The sequence below is a fragment of the Oreochromis aureus genome, linkage group 7, assembly GCF_013358895.1.
Source record: "Oreochromis aureus strain Israel breed Guangdong linkage group 7, ZZ_aureus, whole genome shotgun sequence".
Classification (NCBI taxonomy): Eukaryota; Metazoa; Chordata; class Actinopteri; order Cichliformes; family Cichlidae; genus Oreochromis; species Oreochromis aureus.
The window spans coordinates 54318091-54337524 of NC_052948.1; the positions used below are offsets into that span (position 1 = coordinate 54318091).

A 19434-nucleotide genomic window follows, 5' to 3' on the forward strand; every position below is an offset into this window, starting at 1 on the left:
AAATAAAGTACTAAAAGGTTTTAACATTACTAAATTAACCTAATTCTTTTTGGCAAAAATGCACCTTTTAAATCTAACTATAAAAAAGTAATATTTAAGATTACTAACTATGGTTTATTAAAACATGATTCCAACTGCAGGTACCTCAAAGCCAGTTCCTCCTGAAAAGTCCCCTGGCAGTGTGACCTCACCAGTCCAAGATGGAAACACAGACTTTAAAATTGGAGAGAGAGTCTGGGTCAACGGCAACAAGCCTGGCTATGTGCACTTTGTTGGAGGGACGCAGTTTGCTCCCGGCCAGTGGGCAGGCATTGTGCTGGACGAGTCGATAGGGAAAAACGATGGCTCTGTGGCAGGGGTCCGGTACTTCCAGTGTGAGGACGGACGGGGGATATTCACGCGGCCTTCAAAGCTCTCAAGAACAGCACTGCCAGAGAAGGAGACGAATGGGGGCCATGCCAGTCCAGCACAAGGAGTCTCTGCAACAAGCGAGACAGCACCTGCTGGCACTACTTCAGCTAGTAAGTTTATTTGTAAAAACATGACAGGGTGGATAACTGTGCTTTACAGACCAAATATTTTCAAAGATGCTCTTATCAGCTTTGTTAAACTTAGAGAAAGACTTGTATCTTATCCTTAATGTTGCACAATGCTGCACTATCCACTGTCCTTTAACACTGATTGCTAATTGTGTATCTAGCTCAGGCAGAGGACACAGGAAGACACAGGGAAAGAGACTGAGAGAGGCACCAGGGACTTTATTTCCTACTTGCAGCATAAAGAGAAAATAATGTGTGTGTGTGTGTGTGCATGTGTGTGTTTGTTTCTGACTAATGGGTTTAACAGCAGATGGTTAACATCAACTTTAGCCATTTGCTTATTCTTAAAATTCCCTTATAGTGGTGCTATATTTAAGAGATTTTTTTCCATGTTGTAAGGGTTACCTTTGGATGTAGTTTAAAATTTGAATGTCAGTTTGATCACTCAGGGTTGACACACATGCCTCAAGGCCACCGCAGAGGCTAGATTCCACCCCAGGCCATTTCCTGTGTGTTGTTCTCCCTGCTTTCTCTCTCTCTTTCTTTCCTTTCTGTCCTGTTCAACAATAAAAGCTAAATGTACAAAGATACATTTTGGAAAATAAATAACTAAAATAAAATAAAAATTAGTTAGATAGTAGAAGAGAAGATAAACTTTTTAATGCCAAGTGTCTCTTGGTACCTTGAGTACCTTTCTCACCGTCATTGTCCTGCTTCAATTCAACTCACTGTTGCTAACTTAGAAACTTTGCCATAAAATTTTTTTAAGCACCCAGCTAAAAGTCTATAGATCAGGGGTCCCCAATCCCAGTCCACGAGGGCCGGTGTCCCTGCAGGATTTAGATGTGTCCTTGATCCATCACAGCTGATTTAAATGGATAAATTACCTTCTCAACATGTCTTGAAGTTCTCCAGAGGCCTGGTAATGAACTAATCATGTGATTCAGGTGTGTTGACCCAGGGTGAGATCTAAAACCTGCAGGGACACCGGCCCTCGTGGACTGGGATTGGGGACCACTGCTATAGATAGTAGACTAGTGCTCTGCAACAAGTATCTTGGTCCTTATGTTTACAATGAATTTGTCAAACAAATTTGCAGTTTTAAAATCAGATTTTGGTCACATCACCCCACCTCCAGCTTTAACAGCTTTAAATAAAGGCTGTTGATCACAGCCAGAGACTGGAAGAAAAAAAAATGTATTTGGGACATCTCACAGTTTAGCTTCAGTTAAGATGTTCTTACAAAGTGACTGACAAATGTGGAACCTGTGATTGTTCTTGTATTTGTTTTTTTTCTTCTTCCTTCAGCTCCAGGCACCGGCATTAAGACAGGCGGAGCACTTAACCGGATCCTGACATCCAGCGAGTCAGTGTCCAACCTCTCCGACCCAGATTCCACGAAGAAGAACAGAAGGGAACTAAGGCTGGGAGACCGAGTGTTGGTAAGAGTGACTGAATCCACTGTGACGGTTGGCTTTAGGGCAGAATATCAGTGATGTAGACATGGAGCCTCACAGAAAAGTTTATTGCTACACTACTCAGTGCTTTTTTCCTAGGGCTGCTTGTATAAATGTTTCAGGTTCAATAAATTGCTTGCTTCACCTTGAATAATTCCACCAGATTGAAGCCCTTATTGTAAATAGAAAAAAGATAAAATTTTTAGATAAAAATGAATTTGCATGAATTGTTTTGTGTGTAGGTTGGTGGTACCAAGGCAGGAGTGGTAAGGTTTCTTGGAGAGACAGACTTTGCTAAGGGAGACTGGTGTGGAGTCGAACTAGATGAACCTCTAGGCAAGAATGATGGCGCTGTAGCTGGAACCAGGTAAAGAGCACAGACTATTTTTAGGGCGTTTTTATTTGCATAGCACATTTACAATACTCTCAGCTCTGTCTGTAGCACATATGACAGAGGATAATTGCATAGTACAACCTGTCTCCTCCTCAGGTACTTCCAGTGCATGCCCAGGTATGGCCTGTTTGCTCCAGTTCACAAGGTGACCCGAATTGGCTTCCCCTGTACCACCCCTACCAAGGCAAAGAGCTCACGGAGGAGGTCCACTCTCAAAAGAAGCCCCAGCGCTTCCTCCATCAGCTCCATCAGCTCCGCCACCTCCTCAATCAGTGGGAAACCCAGCCGAGCAGGACTGGTGAGATATCTGGTTAATCTGCATGGTGCATCATTTAACATCTGCAGTGTGATTCACTAGTGCTTGTGTCATTTTACAGCTGACAGAGACGTCAGCTCGGTACGCTCGTAAGATTTCAGGCACCACAGCCCTGCAGGAGGCTCTGAAGGAGAAGCAGCAGCACATCGAGCAGCTGCTGGCAGAGAGGGACCTGGAGAGGTGCGAGATGGCAAAAGCAACCAGCCATGCAGGAGAGGTGCAGCAGGAGCTGACTCTGCTGAGGAAATGCCGGGATCAGGTAAGACACATGAACAGTTCAGAATTTCAAAATAAATAAATAAGAAAATAAAACATTATCACATTTTGAAAATGGCATCCATAGGTCAAACAAAGTGTGGTCTAACCGTCACCAACATCTAACAGCTCAGTGTAACTTACTTGTGATTTGTGCACTCATATTAATTCTGTATGCCGCAGTACGCACTGGAGATGGAGGCCAAGATGGATCAGCTGCGGTCGATGGTAGAAGCAGCAGATAGAGACAAAGTGGAGCTGCTCAACCAGCTAGAGGAGGAGAAGAGGTGGCTGACTTGACTTTACCTATAACCAGCTCCATATCTATATTCTGGGACTTAACTAGAATAGCTTTGCACGATAAGCAGCATTTAGGCAAGAGTGGGAAAGAGTTCTTTCAAGGATGACTGGGGACAAAATATGGAATTACTAGATCTATAAAAAGATTTGTTTTATAGTACACTGGTACCCAGGGCAGCTGGGCAAAAACAGTAGTGATGTGTTACCTCTTCATTGTACCCTTTTAACTTCTAGCAGCTTTGTTTTGAATAAATTTTAATCAGGAAAAGGTATAATAAACGGACTAATACCTATATAGTACCTTTTTAAACACTCAAAGCTGTTTCTACTACAAGTCTCATTCACCCAGTCACACACAAATTCATTTTTATAGCGCTTTTATCTACACCTAAGCGCTTTCTCCCATTCACATAAGCAGACTTCAGTTTGATCCATTGGGGGCAGCTTTGGGTGCAGTATCTTGCCCAAGACAGCAGGAATCAAAGACTGATCTATCACCTGGTTGGTGACCTGCGACCTCACCTGAGCCACAGCCTAAACCTGTACAAACCTATACAGAGAGAGTTACATCTTAGTCCAGCTGAGAGGTGAGACAAGCATGGGAATCTTTTTCTAAGTCCTTAGGAAATTAAACTTGCTTTAATTTAGCAGTTGCTTTTACATAGTAAAAACTTTTTAGCTGTAGTTTGTGCATATGTCAACAGAGAATCAAGCACCCATTAAGCTTTTAACAGAGCAAAGATATTAGCAAAATAACTTTAATTTTGCTGTGTCATTTAGTTAAGAGAAATTTTTTGGCATTCGGGATTTGCTGTCTTCTAAATAGTAAGTTTTTCCATTGGATGAGCACTGTGAGTTGTAGCAGGTAGATCATTCTGATTGTCATTCACATGACAACGATACCATCTGACCTGAAATGCATACTTTGGAAATGCCTCATTTAATACAAGAGGGAGAAAAAGAGCAGCATCCTGTTTTCACAGAGAAGGTTCTCTCTTTGAAATAAGAAGGCTGCCAAAATGACTGGCATTATCAGCTGTTCCAGCTCTTCAGTAAATCTGTAGGGTTTTAATGACTGAGCTACCTGTGTGTTGTGATTTTACAAGATTTTATTATTGTCCCTGTTTGACAGGAAAGTGGAGGACCTACAGTTTCGAGTAGAAGAGGCATGCATCACCAAGGGAGACCTCGAGGTAAATGTGGTTACATAATCCGATTCTCAATTAAACATCTTCTCTCACTCGTCCTATTTACCCGAGCTGTCTGCCTCTCACTGATCAGGCTGATACTTCTTTAATGGAAGTCTGGTATGATTTATTGACTCCAACCAAGATGAATAGTTTATCATCACTGTCAATTCGGCGTCCCACTGAGTCACATGTTAGTTTGATTTTCACTGTGATTCCTGACTCTTTTTAATTCACACCATAGGATGACACTGTAAAGCTGATTATCATTTTCTTCCAAAAAATGAGAAGTTGATTAAATCAGACTTGCTGCCAAATGTTTTTGCCTTTCCTGCACTCTATCCATCATTTACTTTTTTTTGTTCAGACTTGTGTTCTATTCCTGCTCTTTTCATTTATTCATCTCAGATTTTTATACCCATCTGCAGCACTTAAATTACCATTGCTCTCATCATCTGTTTGTCCACATGTCTGTGTTTGAATGCCGCTTTTGTCTTCACTTTTTTGTGCCTTCATCTTGCATGTCTTTTCTGCATCTTTCTCACTCCTGGATTAGAATTGTTCAATTGCTTCATGAAAGGGAAACAAAAGTATCTGAGAGAAAGAGATGATCACAGTAACTAACTCTGGATACTCCAAACAAAAAAGCTGAAATGCTGCAAACCATCAGTGTTTTTGTACTTCCTGGTCTTCTCTTTAAAGTCTTGCCTTCTTTCTGTCTGTGGCACAAAGCTGGCAGCTCAGTGTTCGCATTGGTGTTTGTTTTTCCTCTCTTCCTGCTCTCTTTTACTAACAGACGCAGACCAGGCTGGAGCATGCCCACATAAAGGAGCTTGAGCAGAGCCTGCTCTTTGAAAAGACCAAAGCTGAAAAACTCCAGAGGGATTTAGAGGACACTAGGGTAATTCTGGCAGTTGCAGTGCGACAGCCTTTTTCCCCCGCTAGACTTAATAATCACAACTGGCATATACTGAAGGAACTGCAGCATGCAAACACCATGCAAATCGTCCACAGCCCTGCAATAGGGACATTAACATTTCATCTGCTTTGAGCTTTCCAGATAACCCATGTTTATTGTTTATACTAAACAATATACATATGTGCATAAAGCTTTATTAAAGGATATTTTTTGGAGATTATGGTTCTTTAGACTTAGTTGGCTTTAAAGAATAAGGGTGGAATCCTTCAACATTTCACTCCTATCAACAAATCCCATGAAAAGAGCAAAATCAAGCATTTTTGCATGATTTTGTCTCAGAAAATAAGCCATCAACATCCTCCTCCACTCTATATCTCGGAGTGTCCTTGAGCAAAGTACTGAGTCACAAAACAGTGTGTCACAGCTGTGTGAGTCCTTGGTAGCTAGAAAAGTGGTGTAAAATGCAGTCTGTCTGAGAATACTGCCTTGTCTTTACCAGTAACATTATTACTGCTGTAGATGTCATCCTTCACAATAACTCACTGATGCATAGTATCAAAGAAACAAAGGATCGGTCTTTACAAACTAACAATATAGTGATGTCAAAAATATGTTGCTTTGCTTCATATACATTTTAATTCTGAATATTGAAACCAGTTCCGTGCCCTATCATTTTTCCTGTAAATAAAGGTGTGTGGGCATGATTTTGCAACAATTTCAGGACAATTAGCCCATTACATCGGTGACGTCCTTTCCCATATGTAGCACACAACAGGAGATAGTCCACTTCAGATGTGCTCTTATGACATGAACTATTATGTTTGGACTATGTGATAGAGTATGCAGGAGGTGTAAACAGACATTATCAATGTAGGGAGCTGACAGATAAAAGTATACCTATTATGCTTATTGTCAATGTCATGTAATTATTCCAGGACTCTACTAGAGTAGTTTTGCTTTATTCAAAGTTGAAAATAATTTATATTTATCTTATGCTGGGTCCTGTTGCAACTGGTGACTGTTTGAAACAATGTTATCAACTGTTTTAGTGTCCTTCTCTTTAAACCCAGCTTTTGTGCTCCTCACAAACCTTCTGTTTTAGACTGGGGGTCTGTACCTGAAGGCCCTGAGATGATCATATTTCAGATATCTGGTGTCTGAAACCATCAGAGCCCTGGAGAGAAAACAAATAGTATGCGTTTGAGCCTTCGTTGGTTATTTCACTACCTGACCTTTTCATGGGACTTGCTGACCTTAAGATAAATGTAGAAGACTCCCATCCTATGTCTTTTAACCTGAAGCTTTGACATATTTTTGATGAGTCAAATGCTTCTGTAGTAAAGCAATAAATTCCCATTTGGACCAGGTCTTCTGCTGGTTGTTGGAACTTTGCTGCAGATCTGCCACCTCTCTGTCCAGTGGGAGTGGAATTTTTTTCTTATGAATGAATGTTTGGTTTGGTTTAGCCAGTTGTATAGCCAAAGTCCTTGATGTAATCCCTCTCTCTCTGTGCAAAGGTCTTAAGCCATCCCTCATCTCTTTATTATTAAAACAAGTGCAAACACACATGGAAATACAGTATATAAGGCAAAAACAGAGCTTAGACCATTCTTACAAGCTCTAAAGCCTATATTTGGTATGACCACCTTTATTCTTCAACACAACCTGAACTGAAGTCTTCAGGAATATTTCTCTAGGTTTCTTGAAGGACATTGTAAAGCTCTAAATTTGGATGTTGCCTACCTTTTTTTTTTTTTTTTTTTTACATTTTAAGATGATCACACACTGCTTCAATATTGTAATGTTGAGTTCTGAGCTATGGGGAGGCCAATCCATGACTCCAGTGTGTGTTCTTCTATCCACGAATGCTTTTTATTGCATTGACAGTGTGTTTTCCACGCTGAAAAATGTTGCATTGCCAATCAGATGTTTTCCAAGTAGTATTATGTGGTGGATCAAAATCTGAGGGTACTTTTTTCCATTTATAATTCCATTAACTTTGACAAGATCTCCAACATCACTGGCTGAAATGCACCCCACACCATGACAGAACCTCCACCATGTTTAACAGAAAGGTACAACAGTGAGTGTTGCTTTCTCCTGACCTCTTCTGTATGTAATATCAAGGTTTTAAAATTTGGATTGATCACCATCCATAAGTCCAGTTACTGTGTAATTTACCATACTTAAACCTTCTTTAAGAATGGCTTCTTGACAGCCACCCTTCCATTGAGACACTTTGAAAAACGTTGTTTCAGTAATACAATTTTATTCCTATCAAACTGTTATTGTTGGCATTTTTTATGGGTTCAGCTAAAGAAATTGAATAAATTGTGTTTTTGTGAAAGATTGCTAGTAATTTCCTTTGAAAATGGCGAGGTACAAAGAGTTGACTAAAAATGTGGGCAAAAGTAGGCAGAGTTCAAAGAAGAACTTTGAAAGACCTCCAGAAAGCCTGAAGAAATATTGCTTAAGACCACCTTAAAAAGATCTAAGCTAAAATCTAAGATTTGGAAGGTTTGGAAATGACGGTTGGCTCAAGATTTTTGTACCTGTACTGTATAATGAACTGTATAGAGGCTACTTAGTTTAGCTTAACATAAAGAATGTAAGCTGTCAGATGACACAAAGATTCAAATAACTGAATATGTATTCATTTCTACTGGTTTGTGCATTTTGATATATCTTTGTACTGCAACAGGCTATTTAATACCTACTTGGGTCAGCCCCAATTAAATAGCAAAAGTGCAGATTGTTACAGGCTATAGTGTTCATAACAGTAAATGTCATTCATTATAGGGCTTATGTCTAACACATTAATGTAAGGGAGAAACATTGTGATATGTTTTACTCAATTATATGTCACATTTAAAAATACATTATTTTAAAAGTACAAATAAACTGATATTCAGTAAACCTTTACATCTTAAGGCCACATGACTATATTTTCCATTACCCCCAAGATAATGTCCATAATATACTTAACATTTATTCACTCTTGAAAATAAATACATTTGCCAAAAGAAAAAACATTTACAGGGGTATTTAACAAGATATCCATAAGTCCAGTTATTGTGTTTATGATGGTTTCTATGCAGAAACCACAACCACAGTCAACAGCTTTTAGCTGTTTGACTGTGGCTGCTCCATCACTTTTTTTCAGTCTTTATGCTAAGCTAAGCTAGCTGCTTGTTTTAAGGTTCATGTCATGTCATGGTGACATATCTCACAGATTCTGTCTAATTGATTTCTGACAGAAGTAGATAACTGTAGGCTCCCTAATTAAGGATGAAAGAGGGAAATGAGGTTATAAAACTGATAATTTTATTGTGAATGTTTTAATTTGTAGATGTTTGATTGACAGCAAAATAATCTGCAGTGATTTTGATAATGAATAAATTAATCTTTTACTGACAGTAATTTTCAAGCAAAAACCTCAAACTGGCACTTTGTCTGTTTCCAGCTTCTGAATTAATGTGTTTCCCTTACGTATGTGACTGTAAAGTAAATGTCTTTGCATTTTGGACAAAACAAGCAAATGATTACATATGAGCAGGCACTACTAATCTCCTCTCTCAGGCCCCATGTCTCCTCTTTGCCCCATAACCTCCTCATGACTCTGCTTTCTGCTGTAGGTGGCCACAGTGTCTGAGCGCTCCAGGATAATGGAGCTAGAGAGGGAGGTGGCAGATCTCCAGCTCAGGCTCCGGGCGTCCCAGCAGAAGGAGGATGCTGTGTCTCTGTCACAGCAACAAATCAGCAGCCTCAAGGCACAGGTTCAGTCTCAGGAGAAGAAGGTTTGTAGAAAGCACCAGAGAATTCTTGACTATGGTGTTTTGTTCAGCGATTCCTGTGCCACAGCTTTATAAGAAACATAATTGCTTGTTGAATGTGTTAGTCATCATTTATCATTATTATTGAAATGATCACATGATGGTAAAATCAGAAGAACTGGTATAACACTCTTCATTCAACCCACCATCTAGTAAAATGTGATACTCTGTGTGTGGTCTGTTGAAGTTACTGTGATGATGCATAATTTATGGCTCTATTCAGATATACATGTGTATGTTTTATGGTCTATACTGTGTGCTCCGAACAGATCAGTGAGCTGAGTGTTGACCTGGAGAGCAAACAGAAAGAGCTTCAGTCTGTACAGCAGGATAAGACGTCTTTGGAAGAACAGCTAACCAGTCTGGTAAGAAGGAAAGAGACTCTGGACATAAATAAATACAATACACATGTTCAGAGAAATGACAATGTACTGTAGCCCATCTTTGAACTTGTGTACTTTACCTGTCTGTCAATAATAATGGCTTTTAAAGTGATACATCTAAGAGAACGTAGACGAACATAGCTTTTTGTTATGATAACTCACATTTACATTATTTTTTACATTGGTCTCAATTATTAATATCTAACTTATTGTGAACTTTTCAAGCAAGTATATAAATATAAAAGGCCTAAAAACAATAATAGAAAATTATTTAAAATGTACCGGTTGCCTGACATAAAAGCAGAGTGTTGCGTTTATGAGCGCTTATATTCTTCTATTCTGACACATACCTCACATATTATAATAATTTAAGAAACTTAAAATGAATAAAACTAAAATAAAAGGAAATAATTTTAAACACTAAACTGAATTCACAATAAAAAGTAAAAACCATAAAATTTAAACAAAAATGAAAAAAATCAGAGAGCATTATTGCCAATAAAATAGCTGTCATAAGGCATTACAAGTCAGAAACAATAAACAAGAAGTACACAAAATGAGTGAGTAGGTGGAGAAAGACATAGGATTTATGAAGTAAAGAAATTATGAGATCAGCCACAAAACAACAAAACTGCAGGCTTGGAGATTGAGGAAACAAAACCATCTATAAGAGAAGCAGTCACGCATAACACTACTTGTAGTCTGGATTGAATACAAAAATAATTTGAATAATCTTATAAATTCTTGTTTTCTCAGTACAATTATTGATTGAAAATCTTTAGACCCTCCCTCACTTGGTAAAAATGAAAATTAAAAATTGGTGAGGATTAAACAAGATTAATAAAAAACAGATGCAAACTCAAGACAATATAAGGAAAGTGTATTATTGAACAAATTTAAAAAAGGAAAAAGCTAATCTACTCAGTTTGGGTGCTTTTGATTGGATTGGCTGTGATTTTCTTAATCTTGTAATGAACATATTTAGTTTTAGTGAAACATTTGCATCCATTCTGTGTATTCTTCACTTACAGCATGGACAAAGGTTAATGGCAGTCTGTCTAACTCCATAACATTACAATGAGACTGCTTGCTCAGCTAGCCCATATTTCTATAGTAGGTGAGGAGTACAAATCAAGCTTGTGCATGGATGATGTACAGGTTGGGATAATGGACCCAGGCTCAGGCCTGCCTCTCCTGATGAAAGGCAGGAAATATATGGGATGTATTCAAGGTATGTCTTTAATATATATAAATCCAGGTCTTGACATCCAATTTTACCCACACACAGGAAATGAATGCTAAATGCATTTTCAGTCGATACTCATCCTACATTAAAGATCTTTAACTAACCTGTAAAAATGACCTGTGACCTGTAACGACCTGTAAAAAGCATATGACATTAATTACACTTGTATCAATAAGATAATATTTGAATAAATTGGTCAAGACATATAGCTAGTGGGTCAACTTTTCTCTAATCATATGGTGGGATGTTATTAAACATTTCCAGCTTCAATATGAAGTTTGCTTGGACGAGCAGCAAATGATCCTGAGTTTGAATAAGTGATGCAAGATCCTAGATTTGGGCAGTGTGCATATTATTCCATTGCCCCTGTGTGTAAGATTGTTAAAAAGTGCAAGCTCATTCATTTTAGAAACTTGTGCCAGACATATCGGCTTGACAAATCTAAGCGCATTGTACAAGGACACTGCAAACTATGTGAAGTAATTATGGGAGAAAGAACTGGGCATTAAAATTTCTGAAGATATTTGCAAACTGCCTGGGAGACACAATTGTCCTCCACCAATTCTTGGACTTGGAGGCGCTACTGTTGGAAAAATTGTTTTGATTTTTTGTCACTCCTAAACAAAGGTTGAAGTAAACTGTCACCCATCTAGGCTTGCTGGAAGGAATGTTGATCATGCCCATAAATTTTGACTGGCACCTTTATCCTACCTTTTTGGAAGGAAGTAACAACCATTATTTCTAAAGTCTTGGGCTTTAATGTTTGTAGAACTTGGTTAGATCTTAGATCTTGGTTATAACCCTAATGGACTAAGCAGTGCTGACAAAAATAGCTTCTGGAAGCAGCATGCAAACAAGCCATTACAAAACACTGGCTTCAGAGAAATTGTCCTACTGCCACACTGTCTGTTAATATTTTCAAACATATACATAAGATGGAAGAAATGACTTCTATACCGCTCCAAAAAGAACTGGGAGAAAAAAAGTGGGAGAAATGATTAGTTATTTGGCCTTTGAGACAAACTGATAGTACTGATGATGACAAGCATGTTATTTTTATACATTTATACAGAATTTTTAACTTCATATGTGCCAGTATTTTTTATAATGTGTAAGCATTATTTTAAAAAAATCTGTACAAAAAAAGGTCAAAATGAACTACAAATTAAAAACTAATTGGGAAAAATAACAGTTATAACTGCTCTGTTTCCTATTTTATATATATAGATATATATATATACATTCTGATTTTAGAAATCTATTTAGGTATTTATTTTTATTTTGAACTACTGACTACAGTAATTACACTTAACACTTATATATTAGGATCAGGATTAAAATTAATTTTAAAATCTTGATTGTATATTATTTTTTTCTTAATGCAATTATTGTGATTATTTTAACCCTTCAAAGCCTGGCCCATAAAATAATTTTATTAATTTTATTGATTTTTTTAAATGGACTGTTTATTAAATCTTCTGACAAATGAACTGCTTTTAGTTGTTCATTATTAAAAAACTACTTCTTCAGCTACCTTTGGTTTACTGTATGAACTCAACAAACACTACTTACTGACAGCTTATTCAGTTTGCTTACTGACAATAGAAAAAAATAGAATAGAATAGCCCTTTATTGTCATTGTACATGTACAATGAAATTATGGGTGCTCCACACCAACTGTACAGGAGTAAAATATAAAGAGTAAGACAGCAGGAATAAATAACAGACAGGAGAAATATATACAATAAAATATATACACTATACAAGAGGAATGTATACAAGACAATAGAGAGGCAGACATTGGAGAAGAAAGTGCTTGGAAGCAGTGCAAAAGGTCTGAGTGTGTGCGTGAGTGGCCTGAGTGATGAGGCATCTATAAAAAGACCACAGATGTTTGGCTAAAACAAACGATACAGCTCCCTCATCCTGTTAACCCCATTCAATTCAACGGCATTTAAATAGAAAACGGTGGTGTCAGGATATAGAGCACATTTAACTCCTAAATTTGATCTTTTAACTTTGAACGGCAATTACTACTTTGACATAAGGCCTGTCTCATCAAAATAGCTGGAGGAAGTTTGGTGTAGACATTTAAAAGGTGATCATCTAGCTGGTACACAGGATGAATAGATTGCGACTGTTTAGTAAATGAATATTATATTGTCATCGCTCACAAGTGTGCATATATACTAAATGAAAATGCCAGACCTATTGGGAAACATCTCTAAAGATTCAAAGACCAAAAAATTAATATGTTCCATATGGCGCAAGCATGAAGAACACATGGAAATAATTGTGCTGTATAATAAAAGAAAGAAATCCTCAGTAACTGTTGCTGTATTGATGTACAGGGCTATTTACTTTGAGAATTAAGTCTAAGTAAATATGCAAGTGAATATTTTGGCAATTGTGCCAAAAATCAAGAAACATGAATCAATCACAAAAATAAAAGTTAAAATTATAGTAATTTTTTGGTCTCAATTGTCACAATAATGTTACAGAGTCAGTCATATTTTTATTATCACTGGCAGAAAAGCAAGAACATGAGTTGTGCTTAAACTCTTCAGCACATCTTCCAAATGAAGTGCATGTTCGTGCGGGTGGTTCGTGGAGCTGTAGCTTTGTCTTATTTAATCACTCTGTGTTTTTGTTTGTGAGGATCGTTGAGAGCAGAATTTCATCCAAAAACCTTGCATGCTTTCTGGAGCCAGTCATTATTCCCTGGTTAGCTCAAGGTTCAAGAATGCTGCTGTTTGAGTGATTAGCTCGTGGTCAAGCTGATGCCTCTCCATTTCAGAGAGAAAAGCTTGAGACAGCTGAGGAGGAGAACAGGAAGGCAGCAAAGACGATGCAAGGTAAACATATCTGCTGTATATCTGCTACCTTTATTCTCATTTCAGTGTGTGATTTGTTAAAGCTGCTATCTCTTTTCTGTTAGGATTGGAGCAGATTGTGGAGCATTCGACGAAAGACTACCAGACACTGACAGAGGAGAATCAGTCCAGGGAGAAAGAGCTAAGAGCCCAGCTGACACAGGTAAGTGTGCGCATGCAGCTCCTAGTGCAGGGGTCTGCAACCTTTTACACCCAAAGAGCCACTTGGACCCGGTTTCCACGCAAAAGAAAACACTGGGAGCCGCAAATACTTTTTGACATCTAAAATGAAGATAACACTGTATATATTGTTTTCTACCTTTGTGTGAACAACTAAGGTGTGCTGCTTATGAAATCCATGAAGTGCTACAGAGAAAATTACATTTTATATATGTAATCAACACATTTTGAACTCTTAAAGAAATATAACAAAAGCAACAAGTTGAACTAAAATGATCCATGTAGCAAACAAAAACTGTTGTGAGCCGCCTCCCTTATATCTCCTTTGGGCTTTTGGAGCCTTGACCTGACTTTTAAAAAATAACTGGTAAAAAGCTCTATGCTGCTGAAAATGAAAATAGATATTTGCAAAATTCTGCCTAAATATGTATTTTACCTGGTTAATGCACGCCGGCGGGCGTGGTCTGCAGCGCCGCTGCAGGGGAGGCGGACGCACCTGAGCGGCACCCGCAATCACGCCTCGCCGCCTTAAAGTCTGTGCTCTCTCTGCTGTTGTTGTTGGTGGTGTGTGTCGGGCTGTGAGCTGCGGCTACAGCCGGCTGTGTGCGCACAGCAACCGTGTGTGAAAAGTGGTCAATAAAGAGATGCTGAAAAGCGTTCATGCAAACATCGTCGGGTCTGCCGTGATGTGTTTACAATGGGACTTCTGATCCTGAACCTCTGCTCACAGCGTCTGCTAATCGGTGCTGTGCGAAGTCAGTTTACGCAGGACTGTAAGCTGTCATCTGTCGTCTGTGAGGCGTGAGCAGTGTTTGTCTTTAACATAGTTCACGGTGGAGCTGCTGACATAATGTGGATCCGAAGATCCATAATTGGCCTACCTGGGGTTGAAAGTCTCGATAAATGCACGGCGTTTCGGCGGGAATACCGGCTTCCGCGAGTGTGACGCTTATATTGAGCGAGGAAACAACAACAACAACAACAACAATCTTTATTTATAGAGCACATTTAAAAACCAACGGTATGCCAAAGTGCTTAACATAAAACAAGGAAATAACACAAGTATAATCAGGGTCATAAAAATGTAAAAATTTAAAATTATGTTCACAGGAAAATGCCACCAATACACAATGGCGATATGACATACACAGCGCAAATAAAAGCATAAAAGGAAAATTAATAGAATAAATCTATGCAAACAAGGCCAGCATTAACCGGTAGAAAAAGCAAGATTAAACAAATACGTTTTAAGCCGTGATTTAAAAGATTGAATAGAATCAGACGCCCGGATGCCAATCGGAAGGTTGTTCCACAACTCTGGTGCAGCCAGGGCAAACGCTCGGTCACCTATTTATATTTCAATATCACAATAATCTTCCAATTTAGAACTACAAGTTTAAAAGAACTAACATAAATAAAATACACTTCAGCTAAATACTTCTAATTTATTTTCCCAAACCACGCGGAGCCGCACTATAAGGACTAAAGAGCCGCATGCGGCTCCGGAGCCGCGGGTTGCCGACCCCTGTCCTAGTCCAATGTAAGTGTAAGAAATACACTTATTCAAGATGTTCAGTTTGACGTTACTCACGTTTAATTTTCATTAATATTTTATTTTTGTTTTTTGTTTTTTTTACTGTGTTACATTTACAGTATACCAGCGTTTAAATAAAGCATCGTACTTTTGTTTTTTTGTGTTTTGTGTCACACCACAAATGGCACTGTGTTTCACAATTTTTCTTTTCTTTTGTCTTCATTTTCTATTTCTTTTTTGTGTATCGTCTCACTACTACGCAAGAGGATTAGAGCCACTGGGCCGCTTTTTCCTTTTTTTCTTTGGCCCTATTCCTCTTCCATACAGTACCCATTGTATATACATTGCCAGGATTTAGATTGCATATTGTATTTTTAAACCATCTGTTCATTTGACTGTAAAAGCCCATACCCACAATCCAAACATTTGTCCTAACACCATACAAAAAAATAAATATTTAGAGTAATTTCATAGTAATTCTCTAGAAAGAAAAGCTGGCGAGATATTGACCCTAATTCGATACAAATTACTGATAAGTAAAACGGTTCATTTAGCAATTTATTGTGACTGACATATTATCTTGGTAATTTGGGCATTTTAATTGAATTAATGAGTGAAATTTTACATCTAGTAATTTCTTATAATTTTATTGCCATGAAAAGTTTGTGTGTGTGTGTGTGTGGTGTGTTTGTTTGTTTTTGTCTCTCTGTATGGACATCCTGCAAATCAATTTCCCATTGGGGACAATAAAGTTACCATTGACCATTGACCACTGACAGTATTATTTCCAGAAATTTTGAGAGGAATTACAGCTTTTGCCGCTGTTAGCCAGCGTTTGTGAAACTTTCTTTGAAGTGAATCTAACATTGCTGGACTTGGACACTCAGTGAATAAACTGTCTTACAATGTGAGAATGTAATCAAACCAAAGTGTAGCTTTCAGGACACTCAAGGCTAATATTAGCTTATAAGCAGCTGTTGTTTGTCTAGCCAGCTTGTTGTCAGCTGTCCTGAGACGGAAGTGTTGAATGTTTAATCTGCTGATAATAAATCTGACATTATTGTTTGTGTATGTTACAACACTGACTACAGTTCAGGAGATAAAGGGTGAGGTAACATGAGAAGACAATGCAATGGTGGACGTGGGAGATGAAGTTAAGAAGAAAGGCATATTGAAAAAGACATTAAAAATGTACTTGTACACATGTTAAATGGTCAAATATAACAGGTAGCTTTAAAGAGCTATCTGTTAGCTTTAAAGAGCTATCTGTTATCCTTAAATTAAGGCACACTACGTATGTGGCCGGTCTCTAGCCACATATACTGTATAAAACGCGATTAGGTGGAATGACAAAGCCCATATAGGCAACAATATTCAAGATGGTGGGGCAACATGGCGGCTTCCGCAACGTGGCACCCACTCCAGATTATGAAACAGTGCTACAACAATTCCTATAGAAGACTTTTGGTCAGTTCCTTTACCACTTTTACATTCCCAGTAGTCTCCTTTTTTGTTTTGTTTTTTTTACAAATCAAACATGGTGGGAGAAAATGTATAAATGCAGCAATGAAAAATTGAAAAACTAGACTGTTTTTTCCTGCTAATGAATATCTACTGAATGCATGTAATCTTTTTTTCTACTGCTTTTGTTTCTGAAAGTAGACAGGACAGTTTGCACTTCTTTTTTCCCTAAAGCCATAGCTTTCATACTTCTGTTCATGCTTCAAGAAACTCATTGGAGATTAATGTAAGGGTGAAACAGCATGAGAATCTTGAGGCTGACTTTCCTTTTTTAGCCAACATCCTTAATGAGTTCTAATCTCTCTGTTCTATTAATAGAATACTGTTTTTGAGTGCTAATATGATTCTGTTTGACTCTGTCCTTAGTTTTTTAAAGTGGTTTGTTTAGTTATCCAAAACAGAAACAAGACTCAGGGAAGGTGTATGCATTACCTCTACAGTGACTAAATCTACCACAGTGTGTGAGGTGCACTCTACCTGGTAGCTTTTTTAACCCAAAGTATCACTTAGTGAATAAGTAATTGTAAATAGTCATTAGTAATTAATGAAAAAATTTGTATGTTAACTTTTTTATACATCCAGAAGGAAAATAGGCTTGTTGTTAAACATATGCATTTCTTTCTGTACTATAACATACATCTCATGCTGGCTGCATTATATATTCCAGGCCACTGAAAAGTCAGAGAGGTTGGCCCTTTCGCTGGAGCAGTTGACCCTTGACAAAAGAACACTGGAGACACAGGTGAGCAGAGGACTTTCACTGGAAATATGTGGGATGATGTTTATCACCTGTGGATACTGTGGATACACACTGCTGTGACTGAGGTCAACACAATGGTTTTACAAGTTCTATTCTATCCCTTGTTCTTGTTATCTTCTCTTTCACCAGTGTTAGCTGTTAGCTGAGCCCTGCCTCCCTGACAGTTACTGCACTTGCTATGCTACTTTGTGTGCACTCATCAGTTTACAGAATGGTGGCAGAATTACCATAGAAGTTCCAATAAGTTCAAGCTGTTTCAAACCAAAGCAGTTTCTTATTTTGAGCCGTTGATTGTGTCACCCGACATGATGTCTGTCTCTAACAGATGTTCTTGGCTGTAGCTAATCAGTCAGTTGAAAATATTTTCTATAGCTGTCTTTATGTTATTTTTTAATTTTTTTAATTTTTTATGAAAATTCAAAAATGTTGCATATAGGCTTGATGGTGACAAGATCGAGGCGACAACAACGTTTCCCAAAATAGCTTGTAAAAGTATTGCCAAACATATTTTAAAGTAATTTGTTTCATCTTCAACATTTAACGGATTCCTCTATTAATAGACTTTTGGAATGAAGACTAACACTGTTTGGCTGTTGAAACAATATCTCACATTAGCCTTTATGCTCCAGCAACTGCAATTGCTAGAGCATAAACTAGTATTTTGTAGGGCAGGTCAGAGCTGCTTAACTTTATCTTGTGCTGTGTTCCATTTGAAGTGGGAAGTCAGAAATCCTACCTTTTAAGTTGAAATCAACTGGAATGCCCCCTTGAATTGTACGTCTCACTTAAAAAGTGGGAGAAGCCTCACCAACCCCAACTTTGTAATTCAACATAGGAGTAGTTCATGTAAACATGAGAAAAAACTGTAAAACTGTGTTAAACAGCGTGCTCACGAGATCTAAATTTAAATTTTTTAAAATTGTTTGCACTTTAAAAAAAATTATTTACACTTTATTTTAGTTTTCATAATAATTAATTATATGTCCAAATTGAAATGAAATACCAGTAATTCTTCATGACTCTAAGAATTTAATTAATTTTAATCTGTAGTCTCTGGCAGGTTGATGGCATTTATAACCAGTAACGAAAAGTCAAAGCTACACCAGTATCTAACCATTGCTTCTTTGTGGCTGCTGTTTGTTGCATGAAATTAAAATAGCAAAAACTATCAACTATGACACAGTGGATGTGTTAGTTGTAAACAGGAATTCCTTTAATTATTGAATTATACATTAGAGCAGCAAACACTCTTTAATCCATCTCTGACCCTTTGCTGTTGGTATTGTACAGTTTCAGTGTCACATGCTTGTGTTCTACTTCATGTCGCCACAACCCCGTGAAAGAACTCGCACATGCACATCAGTTCAGCTTCTGTAGCCTACAGGGTTTTTGTTACATATTCACATCAACATTCCCACACCGACCGCATGTGATTGGGCCAGTCATCGTATTTAATCAGCCACCCATGAAATACTACAGTCCATCCCTCTTGTTGTATTTCATCCTTCTTTGCTTTCCCGTGTTTGCGACTTGCACTTTCAGCTGTAACTTTATATTTTTGTTATCTTATACTCGGCTCTCCTCTGTTTGCACTCCACATGCAGAGGATCATTCACTGCATGGCTCTTGCTCAAATAATGTACGTTCATCTTCGCTATTTGTCAGCTTGCCTGTGGGCTCCAGATGGAGAATCTCCTCACTACAAAAGAAATACATAGGAGATTAGAGTAGTAAATG

At 37.9% G+C, this 19434-nt stretch overlaps 1 protein-coding gene across 4 annotated transcripts in view; it reads left to right on the forward strand.

Annotated features, from left to right (window-relative positions):
* The window catches only part of clip1b (CAP-GLY domain containing linker protein 1b), a 49475-nt gene that overhangs the window by 4459 nt on the left and 25582 nt on the right, over window positions 1-19434 (forward strand). For 3 of the 4 annotated variants that reach the window (XM_039614271.1, XM_031730772.2, XM_031730773.2), the window contains exons 3-15: window positions 141-521; window positions 1848-1981; window positions 2239-2363; window positions 2487-2688; window positions 2768-2965; window positions 3145-3248; window positions 4394-4454; window positions 5245-5349; window positions 9003-9164; window positions 9470-9565; window positions 13627-13684; window positions 13768-13865; window positions 17605-17679. In XM_039614271.1, coding sequence (XP_039470205.1) covers window positions 141-521; window positions 1848-1981; window positions 2239-2363; window positions 2487-2688; window positions 2768-2965; window positions 3145-3248; window positions 4394-4454; window positions 5245-5349; window positions 9003-9164; window positions 9470-9565; window positions 13627-13684; window positions 13768-13865; window positions 17605-17679 — 1799 coding nt within the window. The remainder of the gene's footprint in view (window positions 1-140; window positions 522-1847; window positions 1982-2238; window positions 2364-2486; window positions 2689-2767; window positions 2966-3144; window positions 3249-4393; window positions 4455-5244; window positions 5350-9002; window positions 9165-9469; window positions 9566-13626; window positions 13685-13767; window positions 13866-17604; window positions 17680-19434) is intronic. The other variant, XM_031730774.2, reaches the window with a different exon arrangement.